This window comes from Paroedura picta, chromosome 2, assembly GCF_049243985.1.
Source record: "Paroedura picta isolate Pp20150507F chromosome 2, Ppicta_v3.0, whole genome shotgun sequence".
Lineage (NCBI taxonomy): Eukaryota > Metazoa > Chordata > Lepidosauria > Squamata > Gekkonidae > Paroedura > Paroedura picta.
The window spans coordinates 39697941-39721791 of NC_135370.1; the positions used below are offsets into that span (position 1 = coordinate 39697941).

The 23851-nt window shown below is 47.5% G+C and overlaps 1 protein-coding gene across 6 annotated transcripts in view; it reads right to left on the bottom strand.

Annotated features, from left to right (window-relative positions):
* Positions 1-215: 215 nt before the first annotated feature.
* Positions 216-23851, bottom strand: part of CSRNP3 (cysteine and serine rich nuclear protein 3) — a 132922-nt gene continuing 109286 nt past the window's right edge. For all 6 annotated transcript variants that reach the window (XM_077319852.1, XM_077319851.1, XM_077319849.1 and 3 more), the window contains 3 exons: positions 14616-14875; positions 8958-9254; positions 216-6129 (listed from right to left, as the gene is read on the bottom strand). In XM_077319852.1, the coding sequence (XP_077175967.1) occupies positions 5047-6129; positions 8958-9254; positions 14616-14875 (1640 nt within the window). In that variant the 3' untranslated portion in view covers positions 216-5046. The remainder of the gene's footprint in view (positions 6130-8957; positions 9255-14615; positions 14876-23851) is intronic.

The following is a 23851-nucleotide window of genomic DNA, read 5'->3' on the forward strand; positions in this document are numbered from 1 at the left end:
CAGTATGTGGAAATGTCGGCCTCGCAGGATAATGTATTTCTGTTTGAAATGGACAAGCTTGATCAATATTACCGATAGAACTGCAATTTAATTAAGAGAAATGTAGCTAATTGTTTTTTAAATCACAGATATAGCTCATTAGCTCATGTTGCAACCCGGAAACATGTAAAACGAGACAAGAAAAACAGCATTTTCATTTTTTTTTTTTTGCCCAATGAATGCATCTTAGCATGGTGTTTTTCTTATAAAGAGGTTACAGTATTTGCAATCAAGAAAAATCTTGGAAGGGTAATTGGAAAAGATATACGCAGAGGCAATCTGCCAGAATGGACATCTGAAAATTAATTTGCTTAAATAGGCAAACTAAGCCTTCATTCCAAACCAACGCAACCGTTAGCCTTGATCCAGAGATTATCTGGCACACCACAGCCGTGGAGCTCTCAAACACCTGCCCATTCGGCTCAAATCCTATTTGCCAGGCAGCAAATCAATTGATGGACTGTTTGGCTGTTTAAAACCTGTTCACAGATATTCACAAGAACAGCTTGCTTGCAACCATCAGAAGCATCATGATCTCCATGGTATGTTTTGCTCTGTATCCAGCAAAGTTTACCTTGGTGAGTTGACTCCCAGGTGATTGCAGAAATCAGCTGGAAGTCAGTTTCTTCTGATCACCCAGCTTGGAAAACGTGCCAAGTTCCAGACTCGCTGAGATGCAGCAAATTTAGCAGGAGGGAGGAAGAGTGTGATTCCCCTTTTAAAAAGGTAAAGGTATCCCCTGTGCAAGCACCGGGTCATGTCTGACCCTTGGGGTGACGCCCTCTATTGTTTTCATGGCAGACTCAATATGGGGTGGTTTGCCAGTGCCTTCCCCAGTCATTACCGTTTACCCCCCAGCAAGCTGGGTACTCATTTTACCGACCTCGGAAGGATGGAAGTCTGAGTTGACCTTGAGCCAGCTGCTGGGATCAAACTCCCAGCCTCATGGGCAGAGCTTTCAGACTGCATATCTGCTGCCTTACCACTCTGCGCCACTTTGGGTTGCAGAGAAAAGAAGAGAAGCAGTCTCTTTCTCCTCTCCCTTTTCAAAGGGGAGACCAAAAGTATGGGTGGGAGAAATGATTTTTCTCCCTTCTGTTTTGCAATGGGAAGATGAAAAAGATTTGCTTTTGTCCCCACCCAATTTGGCAAGGAGGGAAGAATACTAATGTACCTCCCCTCTCTTTTGCAGTGGGGAGATCACAAGCCAGTCTTCAATTTTGCTGATAGCTGTCATGATGGGGAATCAGAACTTGACTTCCAGCTGATCCAGCTATGAGTCAGCATCTGATCAAGAGGCAGTTGCAAACCTGTCCAACAGCTTTTCCAGCAGCTCAATGAAAACTGAATATATCCTTGATTGGCTCATAGTCTGATCATCATTCTTAAAGAGTATTGCCATGTTTGACTGCCAAATATAGTCACTGCAGAATTCCTGTCATCCCAAATCTTCACTAAGTTTGCCAGTGGCACAATTCCATTGGGTGGAGGGGGGTGGTGAGAAGGTATTTGTGCATAAGATTTGGTGATTCCCCTTTCCAACTGCATACCCTCCAATTTGCCTCCCACAGTGTTCAGTGAGGGGGAGGGAGTCTGTTGACCTCCACCGGCCCCATTGCAGGTAGCACAGAAGACTGCACTGAAAAGGAGGGCAAAGCTCATTCACACAACCTCTACTCGCACTAGATAGGATCCACTCCACAATGTCTGTTATCAATCCATAGTGACACCAGTCAACATTTGTAATATACATTCTCATCTGGATTTAGAGGTGGATGGGAAGGCACACAGAACATCTGTTCTGCATCAGGATGGCCAAGGATTGCACCACAGATTATTAATATTTTGATGCACAAAGCACCATAGATTTCCAAAGCTTCATATGCAAATAAGACTGCCCTGTCCTTAAAGTGCATATAAATAGCCATACCATGCTCATGTGCAGGTGAGAAGGTATGCCCACCGAGGTACATGATAGCCAACATCCAGTACCAATACTGAAGAGCTGGACCTCCGGAACTCTTGTATGCAGCACCACCCTTAGAGGATTTGAAGATACAAGAGAGCTATCCCATACATATTCTAATGCTCATAGCAACTATGCATTAATTTAAAAGAACAGGAACCCAAATACAAGCAATGTATTGTGTTTTTTTAATGGTGATGAACAATGTTTGAAAGTGTAAATGCCACTTGAAGTTCAGCTTTTTAATGTCTCTGTTCTTTCGTACTAAAAAAAAAGTAGTATTTCTACATCTAGATAGTTTACGATTATGACATCAAGGTGAACCCCTGACTCAGAAACTGCATGTCTGTAGTTGTGATTAAGCCTATAACAACTCCTGTGAGGCAAAATCACAAATACTGTTCAAATCTTTCCAATTCAGAGACTTCTTACTGACTCACATTAAACTGCACATGGATCCCCACTACCTGCAAGGATGCACTTCAATTGAGGAAACAACTCTGTGTTCATCCTGTTTTGCACAGAAGACTCTACTACCAGATATGCAAGTGAATGATGGAGACAGCACATGAAGGTGATTAAGTGCACCTAGGCCCTGGATTAGGGCATCCTTTGGTTGACTAATGACCATCAATAATAGCCTTGACTGAAGAACAAGGGTAGGGGGACATAAGTCATTTTTCAGATCAAGCCTTTACTGTATGTTGATTAGAATGAGTAAAATCCTAACTCAGTTTAAGTAAATGGTGAAACACCCACATAATCGCCTCTATTTTCTGTTTACAATGTTCTTGGGCACGTTGCTTTATCAACCAACAGTACAATTTTTTTCTCTTCTTAATTATTTATTTAAGCATTCAGAAATAGTTTTTTTGGGGGGGATCAACAACAGTTTTCTGGTAATTTTTGCACAGTGCCTACATAGTATATTTTTTAATCCCACGAATTGGCAATGTGCCCAAGATGATTCACAGGCTCCATACATAAGAAGGTACTGCTTAGAGCAGCCATTCTCAACCTTTTGACCATGGAAGAGCTCCCGAAAGACTTTTTCAGTCTCTGAGAAGCCCCAGAAGTAATGTCAGTTGGTCACACCTCCCCACCGTGCCCCCTGGCAGTGACATCACCACCTGTACCTTTTGCCCTCCTTTCACTCCCCCCCCCACTTTTACTACTACTTCAATGGTTCTGACTCATGTAGGCCAGAAAGAAGGGCAAGAGCTGAGAAGACAGCCCATACCCCCCCCCCCCGATACCATGCCACAACCAACTCCCCTGCCTTTGATTTTTATATCCATAACCTATTGACTAAGCCCTCTAAGAGAGAAGGGGCAGTTTGTGAGATTAGGAGTGTAGGCTCTGCTCCCTCCCAGGCACAGAAACCATGAGATAACTCACGCTCAGGAGGGGGAAGGGGGAGCTATGGGAGAGGCCAGTTCCCTAACTTGTGGCTGAGTCCCTTAAGGCAGGAGTGGAAAGGCCATGGACCCCCCACTGGAGCTCCCGTGGACCCCTGGTTGGGAATCCCTGGCTATGAAACATTAAAGTGCATTAGTAAATTGTAGGTTTGCAGGGCAACAAAAGACTGAGAGCTATAGATTTGTCCCTAAAGGAAAAAGTCAGGGCAAAATCCAGTAGTAGACAAGTAGGCACACTAAGACAGCTATCCTAAACAGGTCTACTCAGATTCCTTCTCAAGTCTAATCAGTGGGGTTTAATCTCTGGGACGTATCCATAGGGTTGCACTGCAAGACCCCTAGTGAAAGTAGTGGCTCACAACTAAATGAAATTCCCTTGACTATTTGGCTGGAGTTTGGAGGTCTAAGTCAATGTGCCCCCTCTACTATAACCCCACCACACTGCATGAGGGGTGATAGTAGTCACAATATATATTACACATAGATCCTAGTCCAGATGATTTCTTAATGATATGAACAGCTATGCTATATGCATTCTGCATTGGCTGCTGACACAGACAGGGGGGTAGTGGCAGGAAACTCCCAATATAGGGAATATCAAATTATGGAAAGGGTAGAGTAGATATAAAGGAGAACTGGAGTGTGCACATAATACTGAACATTGTATTGTGTATCTTCTGGGAAGAATGGTAAATTCCACTTAAAAAAATCAGTGTGAACCAGCCCTTGGGCGCAAATAAATCTTGCTAGATGATGCCGAACGTTCTTTCCCCCCCTCCTCTAGGAATGATGCTATATTTGGGCTAAAAGACCAAACAAACAGAGGATTGCCCTGTTTTCACCTTTCTTGAAAACGAGCGCAACTGGAAGAGTGGTGTTGGTGAACATCGGCCATCCCTTTTTACGGAGATGAGCTGGAGCAGCAAATTGAATGAAGGGTGTTCAACACTGGGACTTCCTGGCTTGCACCCTAGATGGCCAACAGACCTTGGGCCCACCAAAGAATAGATTTCAATGATAACGGTAGATGTTACAAAAGACATATATCATCTGCACAATGAAACGGTGAGTGGCTCGGCTGTTCTGCTCAAATGTTCAACTCCAATGAACATGCCGTTAGTTTCTTATCAAGACAGAAGTACTAAGCTACAATAAATAAAATATACAGTACAGAACAATTCATTTTTTTTTGTACAGTAATCACTTCTACATTGAAAAAGTCACCGTCGTCTTCAAATAGGTGCCAAAATTTAGTACTCTGAACATGAAGAGTCCAAAGCGTAATTTCCATTGACAAAATGGAGAGCTCTGGGTCAGGTACCTCAGCTTCCCATAGTCTTAAAGGTAGGCCACTATTTGGGGGAGTTTTTTTAATCTAGGTATTTTGTATAAAAAGACCATTTGATTTGTTTTCACCTTTAAATTTTACTTTTTACACAAACTGTTCTCGTGTGTGTGCAATGGCCACAGCCGGTATAGCTCAAAAGACACCCCCCCCCAAAAAAAAAAATCAAAACATTAACCATAGTCGTATTTCCTTAACTCCACTGCTAAGAAAAAAAAATAAGGGAATCCAATTAAAATAGAGTGCATTTAAATAAAGGGATTCAGTCCTAAAATAATTTAAACAGGTACCGTTTCCATGACCGGTGATTTGATACACTCTTCATGCAGTCTGCTCTTTTCTGAAAGGCTTAGGGGGGTTTCGGCGGGATGATTCGGCAGGTGACTGCCGCCATTCAACGTGGAAACAAAGCCATCTTGAGAAGGGCCTTTTAAGTACGGGGGAAAGTCCACTTGGGTGTGTCTGGGCCTGTGATCTGAATATAAACTGCTACATGGAACAGCGTTATCGCTTTCGGATGAAGAGCAGCATACTATGACGGAGGGACTCGACGACGGGTACAGGGAGCTCCCGTAACTTTCCTCTGATTGCCGTGCGTAGTCAATAAACTGTTCCGACGTTGGATTATAAGGCACCAGAGCAAGGTTCCCGTTCTTTACAGTGTCCTTTTCAGAATAAGTCTCGTGAATCTGGTTAGGAAGGCCAGGGCCATGGTTGTCTATTTGGTAATACAGCGCGGAGGGGCTGGCGTAGTAGGAGGGAGCTTTTGATGGGTTTTCGTGCATGGCAGTGCTGTCAGAATAGCAAAGGACGGAAGGCAGAGCTTGCACCATGTCTGCATGGGCACCCAATCCTTCCACAAATTCATCGACTTTTCCTTCGTCGTCGTCGTCGTCGTCCTCCTCCTCTTCCTCGTCCTCATCTTCGTCTGTTTCACTGGGTGCTAAACTCTGTGTGCTGGAATCAGTAACCCCACTGCAGAAGCTACTTGCATCTTCCTCCTCCTCCTCCTCTTCCTCCTCCTCCTCTTCCTCCTCCTCCTCCTCCCCCGGGCAGTCCAGCTCATCCGCTGTCTGCAAATGCATCACCGCAGTCCGAGGTTCTGTTTCGATCTCAAAGTTGTCCGGAACGGGATATTCGAGCGGGTGGGGCGAAGGGCCCATCGAACTGCTGTGAGCGCTTATGTCGCCATGGCAACCGTTCAGGGCCGGCACTTGCTGCTCTCGGTTCTTCTCCAACTCAAGTTTCATTATCGTGTGCAAAAAGTGAGTCCGAACGCGGATGGGGTTAAATTCAATTCTACCTGCCGTGTTGCTGCACCCTTCTTTGGTGCAGCCACAGGGGAAAGACATACGGTCCACCTTTGGAAAAAGAGACCACGGATTAATCCCCTGTCTGAGGAGGCAGCAATCCAATCAAAGGGGCAGGACCCTAATCTGTTAGAGCAGGGGTAGTCAAACTGCGGCCCTCCAGATGTCCATGGACGACAATTCCCAGGAGCCCCTGCCAGCTGGCAGGGGCTCCTGGGAATTGTCGTCCATGGACATCTGGAGGGCCGCAGTTTGACTACCCCTGTGTTAGAACATACTGCAAAGCATCTGGAAAACACAAGTCAACACACACTGGAGAAAATTAATCCACAGAACACCTGGGGAGCCTCAAAGGCATTCACTCCAGTAAATAACGGTAAGAATCTTTTCCGGTTTAACACAGCTTCTTGCTTAACCGTAGTTAAACAACCAGACTATGAGACCGTGCAGTCTCATCTCCTTGTCCCTTGCCTTTCTGGAAAAACGAGTTTTCCCCACTGGACCTATGTACTGCCATCTTTTACTGCCATCGATGTTGCCAAATTGGCACAATGTCCCAAATTGCTGTTACCAATGGTTAAGGGTAGTTAAGGTGCCTTTGTCCTGGGAACTGACAATTGATTCTCTGTTAACTGGGGACCCCAGTTACTCTAAAGCAGGGGTAGTAAAACTGCGGCCCTCCAGATGTCCATGGACTACAATTCCCATGAGCCCCTGTCAGCATTCGCAGTTTGACTGCCCGTGCTCTAAAGCCGTGGTCCCCAACCTTTTTTTAGGCTGGGGACCGGCAGGGCAACTGCCCCGCCCGCACATTGCGCATGTGCGGCCGCACCCGCACATCGTGCATGCACAACCGGGCTACGCATGCGCACATGGCCATGCATGGGCGAAATTGCGCATGTGCTAAAGTGTTGCACATGCGCAATTTCAGTTGCGCATGGCGCATGTGCGCATGCGCGGCCCGGCCGCGATTCCCTCTCCCCCCCTCCCGCAGTAAGAAGCTTCCCGGGCTGCAAGCTTGCGGCCTGGGAAGTTTTTTACTGCGGGGGGAGGGCGGGGAGAGGGAACCGCGGCCCGGAAGCGGGCTGCGGCCCTCAGGTTGGGGACCACTGCTCTAAAGCATTTGAAGCTATGGTTAGGGCCCCGGACAGAATTTGTGCTCAAGGGAAGAGATTGGAGAAGTGCCGAGGTGATGTAGTAGCCTGGTTACAATTCCTTAAATCAGCACGAATGTCACCTTTGCACCAACACTTTTTAATTTTACACTAGGAAGACCACTTAGTCAACAGTGCATTGCACTGTTCTGGATGCAATACACGGGACCTGAATCTGGGTATCTCATGTTCTGGACGCAACACACAGGACCTGAATCTGGGTATCTTAAAGCAAACATGCACACACGTCCTTCACAGCCAACTCCAAAGGGGGTCTATTTTGTTCTCTGGATTGTGAGCTCCATTACAAAATGAGGCTAGTGCAGGTAGCAGTTATGCTACCTCATTCTGACTGCGTCTACTTCCAACTTTGCTTATAAGGAGATGACAAAGGGCCAGACTAGATGTGGATTTGGTCACAGATTCTTCGTGGGGACTAGGGATGGGCATGAACCAAAAAATGCCAGAAAATTGCCCTCATTTGTGCTTCCCAAACTTGAGGTCCGGGGTAGGTTCCTCCCCTACACCGTTCTCAGACCTTTGTCTGGTTTGGAATTTGGCTGGCAGCCATTTTAGACTGACAGGAGAGAGGTGTGAATGCCTTGTTTTCAGCTTAAAATGGCTGCCAGCCATTTCAGCACGCTGATTCACTTCCCTTGTTTTCCAGCACACCTCAAGCCTGAGCTGTTTCGGTCAAGTCTGCTGGGCCCATGCCAGGCAGCCCAGCGCACCCCAAGGTCGATCACGCAAGGAGCTCACTCTCCACATGATCAGCTATTTCGTAGGGGCTGCTGAGTCCACACCAAGCAGCCCAGTACACCCCAAGCTCCATCACACGGGGAACTCATTCTGGCCACAATCAGTCATTTGGCAGGGGCTGCTGGACAGCGCAACAGACGACCCCAAGCCTGATTACACAAGAAATACACTCTCTGCAAACGTTTGGTGGGGTCTGTTGGGCTGCCTGGCCTGTGCCGGGCAGCCCAACGGACCCCAAGTACAACGGACCCCAGCTGTTTGGCAGGAAGCCATTATAGCCTGCCGCTTTTAGCAGGCACAGATTGGTCCCGGTGGTTGGATCATTACAGGGTTGGGTGAGTGGGAACCCTGAACCGGAATTTTCTAGTCTATGTCCACCCCTAATGGGGACTGGCAGCCATAACCAGTTGCCAGACCCCTACAGCAGGGGTAGTCCACCTGTGGTCCTCCGGATGTCAATGGACTACAATTCCCATGAGCCCCTGCCAGCATTTTGCTGGCAGGGGCTCATGGGAATTGTAGTCCATTAACATCTGGAGGACTACAGGTTGACTAACCGTGCCCTAAAGAACTCCACTAAAAGTGCCACAACACTTGATTCTGGTCAGGTCTGTGATGTGGCCTCCCCAAGAGCTATTTGCCAACCTGACCCTGCATGGTGGGGGGGGAGGATTCTCTGCCCTGCCCCGTTGAGCAGCTGCATCTGTGACTAACATCATGTGTAGTCTGGCCCTAAGTCATGGTCAATTGATAGGACTCTTTCTCATTACGAGCACCACACCCCTGGACCCCTCATTCTCTTGGGAACTGGGAGTAAATATCTGTTTTTGTACTACTTGGATGAGTGTGTAGATGTGTGTGTGTGTGTGTGTGGAGGGGCACTTCTAAAGAGCACTTCCCGTCCCTCCTCCCCCCCAAAAACACCCCCCCCCTATGTAACAGCATCTAACTTATTTCAGCTCCCACCTGGCATTTTATGCCCGCCAGACTGCAAGTGCAGGTTTCTGGGTCGCAGAAGACTCGGCAGTCGCAGCCACAGTCCTCCCTCGAAAGGCGGATGGCTCTCAGCTCGTGCTTCTCTTCCACGTCAATCTTCTTGACCCCCGAGGCCCGCAGGAGGGCCCTCCGCTTCTTCGTGGGCAGCGGCTGGAGGAAGAAGTACTCGTCCACTTCCGTGTTGTCGAGGTCTATGTCGTCGTCAGAAATGTCCTCCAGGGTCAAAGTGTTGGCTTCCTCCGATTCCACGGTGCCATTCTTAGTCATCTGTAAGACAAAGTCATTGAAGAGCAGGGGGCTGGACTGGATGGCCTGCATGGCCCCTTCCAACTCTATGATTCTATGATTCTAAAGAGGTGCCAAAGGTTTACAGGGGAGAGGCATTTAATGGACTTCCTTTTTGTACAAAAAAACCACAAAATCAACGGGTTTCTTAGGCATCATGCGAGGTGCTGTAAAATCAGTCTACGGCTAGTCATGAAATTCAAGCAGAGATGCAAAGGGGCTGGTTTAATGCAGCAGCATTTGCTCTTGCTGAATTTTCCCCAAATAGTTACGGAAATCAAAGCGAGACATCGGGAGTTCTGCCTTTCAGTTACAGGCTGCCAGAGTGCAAAGCCACGCGTGAATTGCACTGTGCCCCAAGCCCTTCCCTACCAGCACTGCTGCAGAGAGCACATTTCATTGTTGCCTCACAGATACAGCAAAGGGGTGGAGTGGGATTCACCGAAAATAAATCTGCCAGTTTTAATAGGCAATGCCAGTGCCTGGATCTATATGCCCTTGTGTGACGGTGGCTGCAATTATGGCTGAGGCCAAGATAACGGCTCAGTAATCTGTCTAGAGCAAGGATAACAACGTTGCCCTGGGTATTAGGCAGTTGGCTACATATTGGGTAAAAATATGAAAGTGTGCTCTGCCATGATTGGATTTTAGATGCAACAAGTGATCCAAAGGACGCAATATGGCAGGGGTAGTCAAACTGCGGCCCTCCAGATGTCCATGGACTGCAATTCCCATGAGCCCCTGCCAGCGTTTGCAGTTAACATCATTTAAAATCCGCATGCAAAGTAAGAACAAATTCCTAATTGAATGCTCTGCCACTACCTCCCGAGAATCTGAGGTCAAGATGGTTCAGTTTTATTTCCCCACGTTTAGATGCCAGGGAGGCAGCCTCATTTGCGCTTTGTCTGTCTTGAAGCCCCTGCAAATCAACTTCGGTTACGTTCCAGTTTTAAGGGAGAAGGAGAAAAAGCATTCTCCCTAGCCTAAATCTCTGCACCATTAATCCGTACCATATCCTCCTCCTAACTATTCTGTAAACCACAGAGCTATGTATGCTTTAGCCTTTCTTTAAAAAGAAGACTTTCCAACCTTTCCATGAAGAAAAAAATCTAAAGTGTGAGAGTCTTCTGTGATGTTTGAAATGTACATCAGTCCATAGGGAGATGCATTGCTCCCAGTCTAAGGAGAACCGCTGCATCGTTCTATAAAAGGAAGTGTGAATTCCCATTATGATACTACAAAGAAGCATAAAACCCGGACACCTGAGCCATCCTTTCATGCCGGTTCAAAAGCTGAAGCTAGTCTTTGAGAAAACGTCCTCCTTGCATACAGGCTATGTCGCTGTCTGGCTTATTTTGTACATTTTGTGCTGCTCACTCTGATCTTTTCTTTTTTCTTTTTTTTTGATAGGGGGAAGCAGCTGTTTGCCCTTTTTGTGCTCTTGACGTTCCTGCTTTCAGAACAAACTGGATTGGATGAATGACTGAGCACAAATGAAGAGGAAGACAAAAGCCAGATATGGGTTTTGTGACTGACTCTGGGACATCTCCATGCCAAATACCCCCCAGCAGTTAGCTCCTGAATAGAATGGATTCCGGACTCTATTTCCAGTTTTACTAATATGTTGGCTAATTTGTTCTGTGGGATCTATTTTCAGCATTCCACGGTTCCTGTGAGGCCTGAAGTGTGTCAACAGAGGTGGAAATGTGCTAATTTTGGTTAATATACATCTATCAGCTGTGTATTTGTAATTTGTAGTCAGCTTCGTATAGTCTGGAGAGCTATTGGGTGTCTCAGTTATCTTTTTGGCTCTGAAGAGCTAGAGGCTCAGTCAAGCAACTCAGACAGCATGGGTGTGTTATAGCACCTCACTTATTTTATGTTTGGCTCCAAACAACTCTACGTGAAAGACAGCAACCTGTGTGAAGTGCTGCTGAGAGGGAAGAGCGGCTCAGCTTCTTCTAAAATGTCAAGCAAGGGGATACCAGTAGGGGGAGCTCCTGAGCAGTTTGCCGCAGAGAGGGAACTACATATAAATGCAATAAATAAATAAAACTAATTTATCGCACCAGCTAGTTTCCCCCCCTAAAGATGACAAAAAAGGTAATCTGCTATGAGCCCTCTACACTTTTGCAGGGTTGGTTCTGAAAACACAATGCACAAATTCATGTGGGATAAATCAGCGTCTGGGTTCCGTTTTGGATGTGACTGGTTTGAAAGCCGCATTAGAAATGATCGCAGCCCAGGAGTAGGCAGCCTTTAAGTCCCAGGGCTGAAAACAATTGCAGCGTCTACCCATGAAGATGTCATGGAGACAAAGGTTTCTCAAATGGGTTCTGCCTGTGCAAAGATCTTAGGGCAGCCTTTCACGACTTTTTCACTGTTGAGAAACCCCTGAAACATTCTTCAGGCTTTGAGAAACCCAAGAAATGGTGCGATCGTGCAGAATATGGTCAGGAAGCATAGATGTGTACACGCTCACCCGGGTCCCCTCCCCTCCCTGCCCCCTCCAGATCCATCATTGGCCATAGGGGGGGGGGGGGCACGGATCGACATGACCATATAGGGTCATAAGGTAAAGGTAAAGGTATCCCCTGTGCAAGCACCGAGTCATGTCTGACCCTTGGGGTGACGCCCTCTAGCGTTTTCATGGCAGACTCAATACGGTGTGGTTTGCCAGTGCCTTCCCCAGTCATTACCGTTTACCCCCCAGCCAGCTGGGTACTCATTTTACCGACCTTGGACGGATGGAAGGCTGAGTCAACCTTGAGCCAGCTGCTGGGATTGAACTCCCAGCCTTATGGGCAAAGCTTTCAGACGGCTGCCTTACCACTCTGCGCCACATAACCCGATAAATGTTTAACACATTTCAAAAATATATTAAAAATTAATTAACTCCCATCCATTCCAGAAACCCTTCTGGCGCCCTCAAGAAACCCCAGGGTTTCACAAAAGCCCAGTTGAGAAAGCCTGGTTTAGAGCGGGGTAGTCAACCTGTGGTCCTCCAGATGTCCATGGACTAAAATTCCCATGAGCCCTTACCAGCATTTACTGGCAGGGGCTCATGGGAATTGTAGTTCATGAACATCTGGAGGTCCACAGGTTGACTACCCCTGGTTTAGAGCATCGGAATTACAGGGAGGCTGCATCTAATTGATGTAAACAGAGCATGAGGCAGCCCAGGAATGGAGAGGTAGACATCTCAACGGCATTACCAAGGGTTCTTGGAGACCCCACTCTGCTGCCCACTGCCTGAACTGTCACCTGATCTGCTTCTTGCGATACCAGAACTCAGGTAGGCAAGCAAGCACACCTTGTCATCCATCACATTCGGTGGCCTTCCTGGTGCTCTGTCAAGCTCTATATTTTGCTGCTCTCATAGGATTGCAAAAGCAAACCGTGTATCAAGCTCCTAACAGGCCCCAATCAGGTTGATTTGTAAGTGGAAAGCTGGGAAGTCTGCATATAGGGGAGTTTTGAGAAGCATAGAGTGAGCTGCAGAAATCTGTACAAATCGACACCATATCAATGTGGCACAGTGGCCAAAATCCACAATCCCCAAGATGGCCCCGCAGGTTGCAATGGTTCCAGTCCCTGCATTTCCTGGCCAATGTTTACTTTATGTGAGAATGGATTGGAACAGAAAGAAAACAAGAAGTTCTCAGCACTCTCCTCTCCTAGCTAAATGAGTCAGGGCAAAGCCTGGAGCTCATCATGGACACAAAGCAACACAAGTCATGATCTCTTGACAAGGGTTCTTATGCCTCTGAGCTTAGAAACCTCTCTCTTGTGGCCATGCAGGAAGCAAACTGGCCCCTCTCTTTGGAAACTGTCATCCCCCCCCCAAAACAGAGTTGATCCCAGCCTTCCTCTACCTCCTTGGGGCAGGAAGTTTTAAAGTAGAGTCCAGGAGGCATTGCTTTTGCATGTGCAGGATGTACACATTTGGAGGCCATGAATATTGTAGGAGTGCAGGATGCTTATCTTGGCACTTCCCATCATTTTCAGGAACTTCTCAACACTATGGGATTGGCTCTGCCCCCATGGCAGCTGATTTGTGATGGCACCCATCACCATCTCTTAATATTCTCAGTCTGTCCACATGTTCAAGTAGGTTGGGGATCCCTTGGGCTAAAGGGTTGCTGTCTTCATGAATAAACAAAAAGAGCAATCTCTGCTCTATAAGAATTGAAAGGAAAAGTGGGAGTCTATGCTGAAGAATTTTTTTTGCAACTAGGTTCTCAGTATATTTGTCACCCTACAAAACTACCATTGGCTTTCATCTTGTTGTCAATAATTCAAAGAAACAGAGACTATTAAGCCTGGGGGGGGGACTCTCTTGCACAAAACAATCCAATTTGTACACCAAATAACCTACACCAAACACTTCATATCCTATTGGGTTTCCGCGGGAAAGGGAACTTCAGTGGGGTGGAAAAATTATCTTCATGTTGGTCTGGTGGGAAGGAAGCCATCCTCTTAAAAGACCTCAGGTGGAAGGCTATTTAAAACACCTGATGGGTTAACATATGAAACGGGGAGGAAGCCAGCTTACTGGGGGGAAACAACTGAACGGCAGCCATAATGGCCAGGTGAGCTTGCCAAGAAAGAAAGGTTCACAATGAAAAATCAACAGAAGAAAACAGGGAACCTTTCCAAGGCAATATGTTTGTAATAATAATGTATACAATGAATTTCAATTCAATTTCTTTTACAATTCTTTTATATACCGTTTTCATTGACTTCATCAGTGATTGAATCCTCCAATCCTCCAAAAACAGTTTGTTGTATGAAAGGTGGCAAAATCCAATCGCCTTTCCTTATATTACTGTTTTAATATTATTGTATCAATAGGCCATAGGCTCTCTAGGGCGGTGGTCCCCAACCACCGGGCTGCGGCCTGGTGCCGGGGCGCGGCTCCCTCTCCCCGCCCCCCCCCCAACTGAGAAACTTCCCCGGCCGCAATGAAATCAGCCTCCAAAGTGGCCGATTAGCTTGTGGCCCGGCAAGCTTTTTTTGCGGGGGGGGGGGGGGTGGGGGAGGGAAGCGCGGCCGCCAGTGTAAACATGCATGCGCGGCAGGTCCGCACATGCGCATTTGCGTCATGCACGGCCACAAATGCGTATGCGCGGCACTTTTATGTTTGCGCGTGGGCTGCTGTGGGTGCACGGCAGCTGGATCACCCTCCCCCCCACCAGTCTGCAGCCTAATAAAGGTTGCGGACCACTGCTCTAGGGTACTGCGGGGAATGCTAGTCAACTAAAGGGCCAACTCCCTAGTTAACGTTTCATGCTCATGCAGTGGCACACCCAGAGGACCCCTTTGTCATGCTTTGTTGTTTACCTTGAGTTTTAACGAATTCAGTTTCTCCTCCCGTAGGTGTTCTCTCAACATCTCCCGATGAAGCCTTTCTTGTTCCATGGCAAACTCCCCGAGAGTGTATTGCCGCACACTGTTGTGACGGGTGGACATGCCCAGGGAGCTGCCTCCTTGGCTGGGGACGCTCGTGAACCCTTGCCTTCTCGCGAAGTAGTACACGGTGACACAGTTGAAATGGACATTTTTCGTCCTCTTGCGTTTCTCTCGCTTCAAGATCGAAGATGCTAGGAGGAAAGGAAGATGGGCATTGGATAAAACCAGTCTCTCCCGCCGTTTCACAGTCCTTATCATATAAGCCTTCGTGTCTAAACTGAGAATCAGAGGCAGGGGGAGAGGCAGGTTCTAATATAGAGCCCTCGGGGAGGAAAGGAAGAAGTAGCTGTCATTTTCTGCCTTCTCCAATCATGTTAATTCTAGTGCCAGTTCTTTGTGACTCCCACACTGGCATGCATATTTAACTCCTCACAGAGAGCTAGGTCCCTGACCTACAGAGCATATTTATCACTGTTATTATTACTACTACTCCTCTCACTACTGACATCAACATATACACAAGCTCTTTTATCGTTATCTGCCGGCAAAAGAACATCTAGCAAGAGAATCGTTCAGTTTTTACAGTGAAACCTTCATCTAGCTTGATGATCATGCAGTTTACCGAAAAACGGCCACTGCAAATCTGTGTTGTTTTAAAGATGCAGACAGAGGAGACAGAACACAACTACAGAGAGCTAATCCCAGGAGTTCGTTTGTGACACGGTTTGACCAAGTCTGAGCCCAGAGATTCTTTTCAATGTCAGAGCTCAGCTCCGGAACTTGTAGAGTAAAAACAAAGGGGTGGGTGGGAGGGAAACTGAATTTGTGGCAGATTGGTTCAGATCTTTAAACGGAGCAAGATAACGGGGAGAAGGAGCTTCAAAATGCGCAAAGGAAAAGGCAATTTCTAGCGAGATTCAAGTTTTAGTACCATAACTTTGGAATTTAAATACAGTATCAATTCATTTATATCCCGCTCCGAAACTACTTAATGGAAAATGACTGTATTCTTTTTCACTGGCCAAGATTGGTTAGTTAAGTTCATGCCAGATTAAAGCAAGGAAAACTTAACTTCTGATCTGGATTTTAATGGGCATCTTTAACCTATATTTTCGCTGTTCAGGCACCATATAATGTAAGACGAACCACCCCGTATTGGGTCTGCCATGAAAACGCTAGAGGGCGTCACCCCAAAGGTCAGACATGGCTCGGTGCTTGCACAGGGGATACCTTTACCTTACCATATAATGTAAACTGGGGCCAATTCTGTTACACCAGAATTCAATTAGCCAGTCACAGGGGATGTTTTTTTCCAACCACACCCACCTTACAATGAAAGTCAAGTCCATTTGCGAATGATTTAAATACCATTCTAGGCCAGTAGTTCTCAACCTTTGGTATCTTATTTCTTACCAACCACTTTGTCAAGGAACCTGGATCCTACTTGGGATGTGCACGCTAAACAAATAGGTATAATTTTGATTCCTACCAAATCGATTTGAATCAGTGGCTTGGCATAGTGATTCAGTTCCTATGATTCAGGCTGACCCGAATCGATTTGCCTCCACTGGAGCCCAAAACAAAGCTGATGCTGCATAGAACTGCTGGAGAGACATTTAAAGATATTAAAACATCTCTCCAGCAAACAGCTGGGGATCAGCTGTTTGAGGGCGATCAGCTGTTTGAGGGGGTCTTTAAACTCTCCCCAGCAGACCTCTCTGAAGCTGCAGAGAGTGGGTTCTCTTCAGCCTCAGATAGGTCTGCTGGGGAGACATTTAAAGACCATCCCAAACAGCTGAATCAGGCTTATCTGATTCTGCCCATTTAAACTAATGGAGAAGTCTGCTGGGGAAACATTTAAAGGCCCCACCAAGCAGCCAAATTGTTCTTCTCTGATTCTACCCATTAAAATTAATGGGGATTGTGATTTGGCTCCGATGAGGCTGGGAAAAACCCAAATCAGCGTTGATATGAGTTTTTTCGGGCTTCTCTTACACCTCCTTAGGTCCTACCATGGTAAAAACAGAAAGCCCACTTCTTCCAGGGACATGCACAAACTTACATTCTGTTATTATAGTTATCGTTTACCGCTCTAGCTTACTTACCATTAAGTTTTAATGGCATAAAAAGCCTGCAGTGGTACTATAGGAAATTAATTTTATGGCACGACTACCTCAAGGAATCGAAGGAGAGTGAAATCTTAGCGACTGCTTCGAAAACCCTGCATGCATGCCATCAAGACGGCTTTCTGTATCCCACCAGTGATATGCGTACCACTGCTTGAGACTTATTGTTCTAGGGAACATGTATTAGTTCTGAATCAGCACCGCAGATCTTAACGCTATCTTCAATTCCTGGATTAAGCACTTTATAGCAATCCAGAGAGGCCTCCAACATGAATTCAAAAGCGTTTTCCGTTCCCCACACGGGAGCACATGGTTGCTAACCTGCGGAGTCAAATAAGAGCGACGCAGAAGTGCTTTGACTCCTAAAGACATGACAGCGGTCTGTCTGATTTACCGGAAGACGCCGGCAGGAGAAGGGAGGAGGGGAACTAGACGATGAGTTATAGCAGAGCAATTTAGGTGTGACAGTTGCACAGGTATGACGGGAAGAAGGCAGCAGTCAGACTGTAAAAGACAGTGACAGTCTCCTGTAACACAGAGCCGTATATTTTAACAGCGACGAGGCACAATGGGATGAGTCAAGCTGGTTAAAAAATGGGGTCTGTCTCAGGCAATAAGAGCATCAGGACCTCACCCTCCTTTCTCCTGACACATCTCCATAGGGAGCAATATCAAGGATTTTAATCGTAGGGCTACAGATGTGTTTCCACCCATTTCGCCGGGAGGCAAAGGGTTTGCAAGAAGAATCGGAACAGTCACTCAGCAAAATGTCCACAGAGGGAATGATGCATATCAACAAGGCAGCTGCTCTTAGCAGCATTCGGGGGAGCCCTGGGATCCCTCCAGAAACTTATTAAGAATGTTGCAATGGTCAGCAAGGGTGGAAGAATGTTCCTGAAAAGGCATTTGCCCGCCACTCTTGCACAGTGGCTTTGATATTACTTTAGGGTAGCAGTCCCCAAACTTTCTCAGGTCAGGGACCGCCTCTGGAGTGAGGGAAGAGCCGACGGCCCGGGTGCTGCGAAAACGTGCACGCGCAATTGCCGCGCATGCGTGTTTTCGCCATTAGGTGGCGCTCATGCACATGTGCGGCAACTGCGTGTGCGCGTTTTCACCACTAGGGGGCGCTAACACGCATGCACGGCAACAGCTCGCATGCGCGTTTGCGTCACCGCCATGCCGGCGGCTGCGCCTGCCTCTTCCCTTCCTTCTTGCTGCCGGCGGGGGAAGGCAGGTGTGGCCGGCGGCGGCCCGGTACCGTGGCCTTTGTGGCCCGCCACCGCGCCGCAGACCGGGGGTTGATGACCCCTGCTTTAGGGTATGAGTTCACACAGGTTCTCAGTGATGCCCACCAAGCCCAAGAAAGTCCCGTGTGAACCATCTGCACTCAAATTCTCTGGAAGACATACTGAGAAGAGAATGGTTTCAAGGAATATTTGAAGACTGCAGAAGATGGAGCCAACCACAAATGTTTGCTTCTCATCCTTTTTCCAATTGCTGTAAGTAACTCAGCAGTCGTCTAATAACTTTGACAGCCCCTATTCAGCATCTAAATTCTACTCCAGGCAAGAACATACAAGGCGTTTCATCGGAGGTTGTCTACAGCACCATGTTGGCTTTGTCACAGCCACAGCCACATATGTTGTATTACAAGGCTGCAATTGGGTAATGAAAGTGAGCAGAGAGTGGGTCTGAATGGGGTTACTGGTGGGGCAACTGGGTGGGGCGGTTACTTAATTGTTCATCATTTTATTCAGGTTTTATTATTATGTTGTGAACTGACGTGACGCTGGCCCGAGAGTGGCGGTCAATAAGTCTAATCATAAAGAAATACTAGCCGCTAAGCCCGCTCCGTGGCAAAAGCCGGCAGGAGCCAGCAGGTACTAGCAGGAGTGCATGGGGGGGATGGCTGTGGAGGCGTGGAGAGGCCTCCCTGCGGCACGTCCCGTCCCTGAAGGTGGCGGCTGGAGCTGGCATGGTGCAGGGGGTGGGCAGGCCATGGGCAGGCAGGTAGCAATGTAAGAGGTGACGATGGCAGCAGGGGCTCCAGGTGTGTGGGCGCGGCGTAGCACTGGCCACCAGTGGTGCAGCCTCCTTGGGGGAGAGCATTTCTAAGACCTACGTAGTCCTGACGGTGCAGAGCATGGGGTTTGGTGGGAGTGTGGACATGCTGTTGCGACCCGCTGCTGTGTCCTGGTTGGCGGAGTCAGCAGCTGGTCTTCTCTGCTGGGCCCTTGTTGCCACTGGCATGAACCCGGCACCTTCTCTGGGTATCGTGGTGTCCTGAGGCGGAGGCTCCAGTTCTGCGATGGCTCCGTGTGTGCGCAGGTGGGAGACGAGCGGAAGTCAAGGAGGGCGGGTGGTGTAGGGGCCAACCCCTGATTGGACCGGATTCGCATCCAGACATTGTCCTGGGGCTGGACATGTTCCACCCCCAGGGCAGTTTCCCAATTATATATAGGAACCATGGATAAAGATAAATGAAAATCACAAAATTAATCTATTGCCAGACATGCAGTACTGATTAATGAAATGGTAGTTTAAGACAATACATCTCTTTCTACAATCAGTAAACAAATTGTTGGTCTTCATATGCATTTTAGGGATGTCAGCCTCGAAGTGGGGCCTAGGGATCTCCTGGGATTATAGCTCATCTCCAGACTATAGAGATCAGTTCCTTGGTAGAAAATGGATGCTTTGGAGGGAGGAATCTATGGAATTGTACTCCCTGAAGTCCCTGTCCTCCCCAGGGTCCACCCCAACTCTCCACCCCCAAACTCCCAAGTTACCAAATCTGGAGCTGGCCATCCTAGCTAGGGTTGGGCGCTTCAGCATCCAAAGCGGCCACTCGTACCCGAAGCAGCCAGCGCCACAGTGCAGCGAGGGAGGGGAGGTGTGGGTGTTGATGTGCCGGTTGGCACACACATGCAGGCGTGTTGACGCCCACGCCTCCCCCCCCCCAGCGCTACAGCACTGGCTGCTTCGGGTGTGAGTGGCCACTTTGGATGCCAAAGTGCCCAACCCTAATCCTAGCCCTCCCCTGGTCCCCCACCCGTGGCGAGAGGGGACCTGGCAACTGTATCACATGTAGACACTGAGCACAACTAGACTTCTGAATACAAAACTAAAATACCTTTCTCAGCACAATACTGGCGTTTTTTTCAGACTGCAGTCGTTTTTCATGTTTTTGTGCCTGTCGTGCTGGTTTCAATGATCAGTTCAGACTTAATGTCATAGTTCCACCTGTTCTGGAGATCTGTGGCGCACATGCGCCAAACCTTTCAACAGCCTCCTTCCACATGTGTCTTCCTTAGAATACCTGGGCAAGGTGCAATCCCCTTTTACAAGAGCAGCCCCATTGGCTTCAGTATGTTTACATTTGCGTGAAGCAAGAGGAGCTATCAAACAGCAACTCCAAAGCAGAAATGTTAATTTAATCACTTGGCCTCTGAGATTTTAAAACTGAAAACGTAAAAAGAACGTAACAAAAATTAGGGTTAGGGCAAAGTAGGATAGGGAATGTGTTGCAACTGGAGATCCCCTTACACAAGAATAGCACCACTGGCTTAGTACATTTACCCTTGGGTAAAGCAAGAGGGGGATAGGATCTAGGGCATCTCTACCCCTGCTCCCCAATGTTATAATTAATATATGTGTATCTCTCTCTGCATTGTTCTGGCATCTCAAAAGCCTTTTTTAAGGAACTGAAGTCACAGACTTCCCCCTCCCAAGATCCCTGCAGGGGGGAGATGGCGGGAAGCAAGCTCCAGGCTATTTCAGGCTGGAGAAGGAGAGAGAGAGCGAGGGTGAGAGAGGAGGGCAGACTAGACACACAAACATACACATGCGTGCACTTACAAAGGAGAGCAAAGAGGAAGATGCCTCAGTGGAAGCGCCTGCTTGTTTAAATGCAGGCCCCTTCCTTCCAGTGCTGAAGCATTTTGCTGCTCATTTGCAATTTTTAATTTTTATTTTTTGGATGCCCCAATCAGCCCTTTCTGGGCCGGTTTGGGCAGCAATCCTCAAGGCGGAGAAAACCGTTCAGGTTCCCCAGAAGAGGCTTTCTTGCGAATTCATTTCGCAATAAAAATAAAAACTACGGGAGTTTTAAAGGGAACGGGAGGAAACCGGGGAAGAAATGGGACAGGTTTATGAAGTTGTCCAAACACAAGAAGGGAAAAAAAAACTTGGTAAGGTCAGGTCATGGAAGTGGAATTTTAAGGCAGTCTGAAAAATGCCGCTATCACACTGCTACATATTCCAACCTGCAGGAAGCACACCTCATCTTAAACATATATATTTCATTTACTGAGGAAAAGGACCACGTTCTTGTTCAAAGGCCAAGATGGGTTCATTAAGCTTATGCCAGATTTAAGCATGGAAAGCTTAACGTCCTTCCTAGAATCTAATGGGCATCTTTATCCTACATTTTCCCTGTTCAGATATCATGTAATCCAGCACAACACACACGAAAACACTACTAGCTGGCCTGCTTCATTTGCTTCATAAATGACTCTGGAGCAGAATGTCGCAGAGGGCCTATATTATTTTACAGCCATTATTTCATTGCTTTTATTTTTAATTGCAGCCTGGAATATTATCAGTACACGTTTGTTCCCATAAAGCCAGGGACAGCCATGAGAGGAAGCAGGTTTCAGAGCATTCAGCTGGTGCAGATGCACATCTGGATATGCATCCACATTACTGTGCTCCTCTGGGCCCCCCAGTGATGCCGATAGGTATGGGAATGAATCCCAATGTAGTACCTTTCCTTCCTTCCTTCCTTCCTTCCTTCCTTCCTTCCTTCCTTCCTTCCTCCCTCCGTCCCTCCCTCCTTCCTTCCTTCCTGCCTGCCTTTCTCCTTTACACCCTTCCTTCCTTCCTTCCTTCCTTCCTTCCTTCCTTCCTTCCTTCCTTCCTTCCTTCCTTCCTTCCTTCTTCGGCAGGCAGGCAGGCAGGGTGGACTGAAGCACACAAATCAGTCTGCCAGCAGTGAGCAGAATGCACATGATCATGGGTCTTAACAATGTCTGAACACTTCTAGTGGTAAATAACTGTCTGCTACACAGGGCGGCTCTGGATGATCCAGTAAGCAATCTGTGGGAAGGCAAAGCTATTCGGTTTAGTTACCTGACTTGGTGCAGGAGCTGTAAGTCTGCACATGCTCACACATCTATAGCAAATATGCAAGACCAAGACTTCTGAAGTTATAGCACTACACTGCAAACAAGAACCCAGTGACGCCTCCTTTGCACATGTTCATCAAAACCTGAACACAATATTTCACTATTTGCCTTATCTTAGACCTTAGTGGCACATCAGCAGGCTGAAACAAAAAGAGAACCAATCCTTTCCCAAGTTACCGGAGCGGCCCATCTGGACACCTGGAGGTAATTATTAGTCAAATGGCAATGTACAAACTTGCTGTATATCACGAAGCGAATCCAGCCCTTTGTCTGCCCAAGAGCTGTTGCTTGGTAGCAGAATCAGCATTTTGCAAGGACAAGGATCCCAGGCTCCAAGGCTGCCAGAGACACATAGTCCTTTTCATATGTAATCTCGCGTAGGTAAATTATGTCAAGCTTTCCAAAAATAGATGGGGGAATTCCACAAAGGAGGACCAGTTCAGTTTAAAATACATCCAGGCCGGGGAACGGAAAACACCGCACCCCCTTTTGCAAGGATCTTAGCGCAGAAACGACGTGACGAGCCTTTTAATCTTTTCCAAAAACACAATTTTTACTGTAAAAAAAAAAGGAGTCACTGACTTACTAAACATAAATAAATTGAGCTTTGGCTGGCAGAGATCCCAAGAGTAAGCGCTTCCCTCTGCAGTCTCAGCTATTCTCCTGATGTCAAAGGCACATTAAAATAAATGTGAGCCATATGGCTCTGCAGCGGAGCACCCGCACTCTAACAACCGAGAGGGCAATGCAATTCATTTACCACCATCACAGAAATATGTTAGGGAGAGGGGAAGTCTCAAGGCTAGACTGAGTCACACACAGCAGCCCATTTATGTACAATAAACGCATAGTAGCAGATGACGCAGCTCTTCTGAAAACCACAAAGGCATTTTCCAGGGTCCCCCCCCCGTCCCCCTCCCGCCACCGCCATGTATTCTCAGTGCCACATGAAATATCACGGTGAAAAGAATTGACACCATTCTCCACCTACTCTGTGTCTCTCCCACATAGTATTCATCAAGTCTACCAAGACAGAATTGTCAGGCGTAATACATCACGGTGGTAATCCAGGTCCAAATATCACTTTTCAAAAAGGCTTGATTAGGAACCATCCTCGGAAGCAAAAGGCTTGGGTAAAGGTTCATGTTAACAAACTCCAACTTCTTTCTCTAAATAAAAGCCAAATGGCAAAACAGATGCTACTGCAGGGGTTTACTAGGAAAGAGCAACTTTATTTGGCCTTTAAGGCAAAAAAAAACAAAAAAACAAAAAAACAAAAAAAAAACCCTTCGCTGCCCTTAAGGCAAAGAAATATCCCTGGCCTGTTTAACCCAATAGCCTGAGATTCAGCAGGGTGTAATGGGTAAGACGATGGATCAGGAATGGAGAGAAACTGGTTCAACCCTTGCTCAGCCCGTTACTGCATGGGAGGTGCTGCGCTGCCTCCTGGTTTCTAGCTTGGGGCCAGTCACCCCAAGTCTTTCCGCTCCCACATGGGGGATCATTTGGCCCACTGCTCCCCATCCGCCCTGGATTCATTTATTTATTGGATTTATATCCCGCCACTCCCGTAAGGCTCGTGGCGGGTCACAATCGATAAAAACCTCCCTAAAACCCCTACGCTACAGCACTACAACCCAGTATCTCGTGGAAGAATAACAAAGCAATATCAAATAGCCGTGGGGGGGGGGGGGTCTGATCTACCGTCGAGGCACCGGCCTCAACCATAAGCCTGGCGGAAGAGCTCTGTTTTGCAGAGCTGGTAAATCCTGCAGGGCCCGCAACTCTTCCGGGAGCTCATTTGTGTCCCCGCATGAGGCAGCTGCAGCGGTGAGGTTCCACTGCTCTGCAGGGA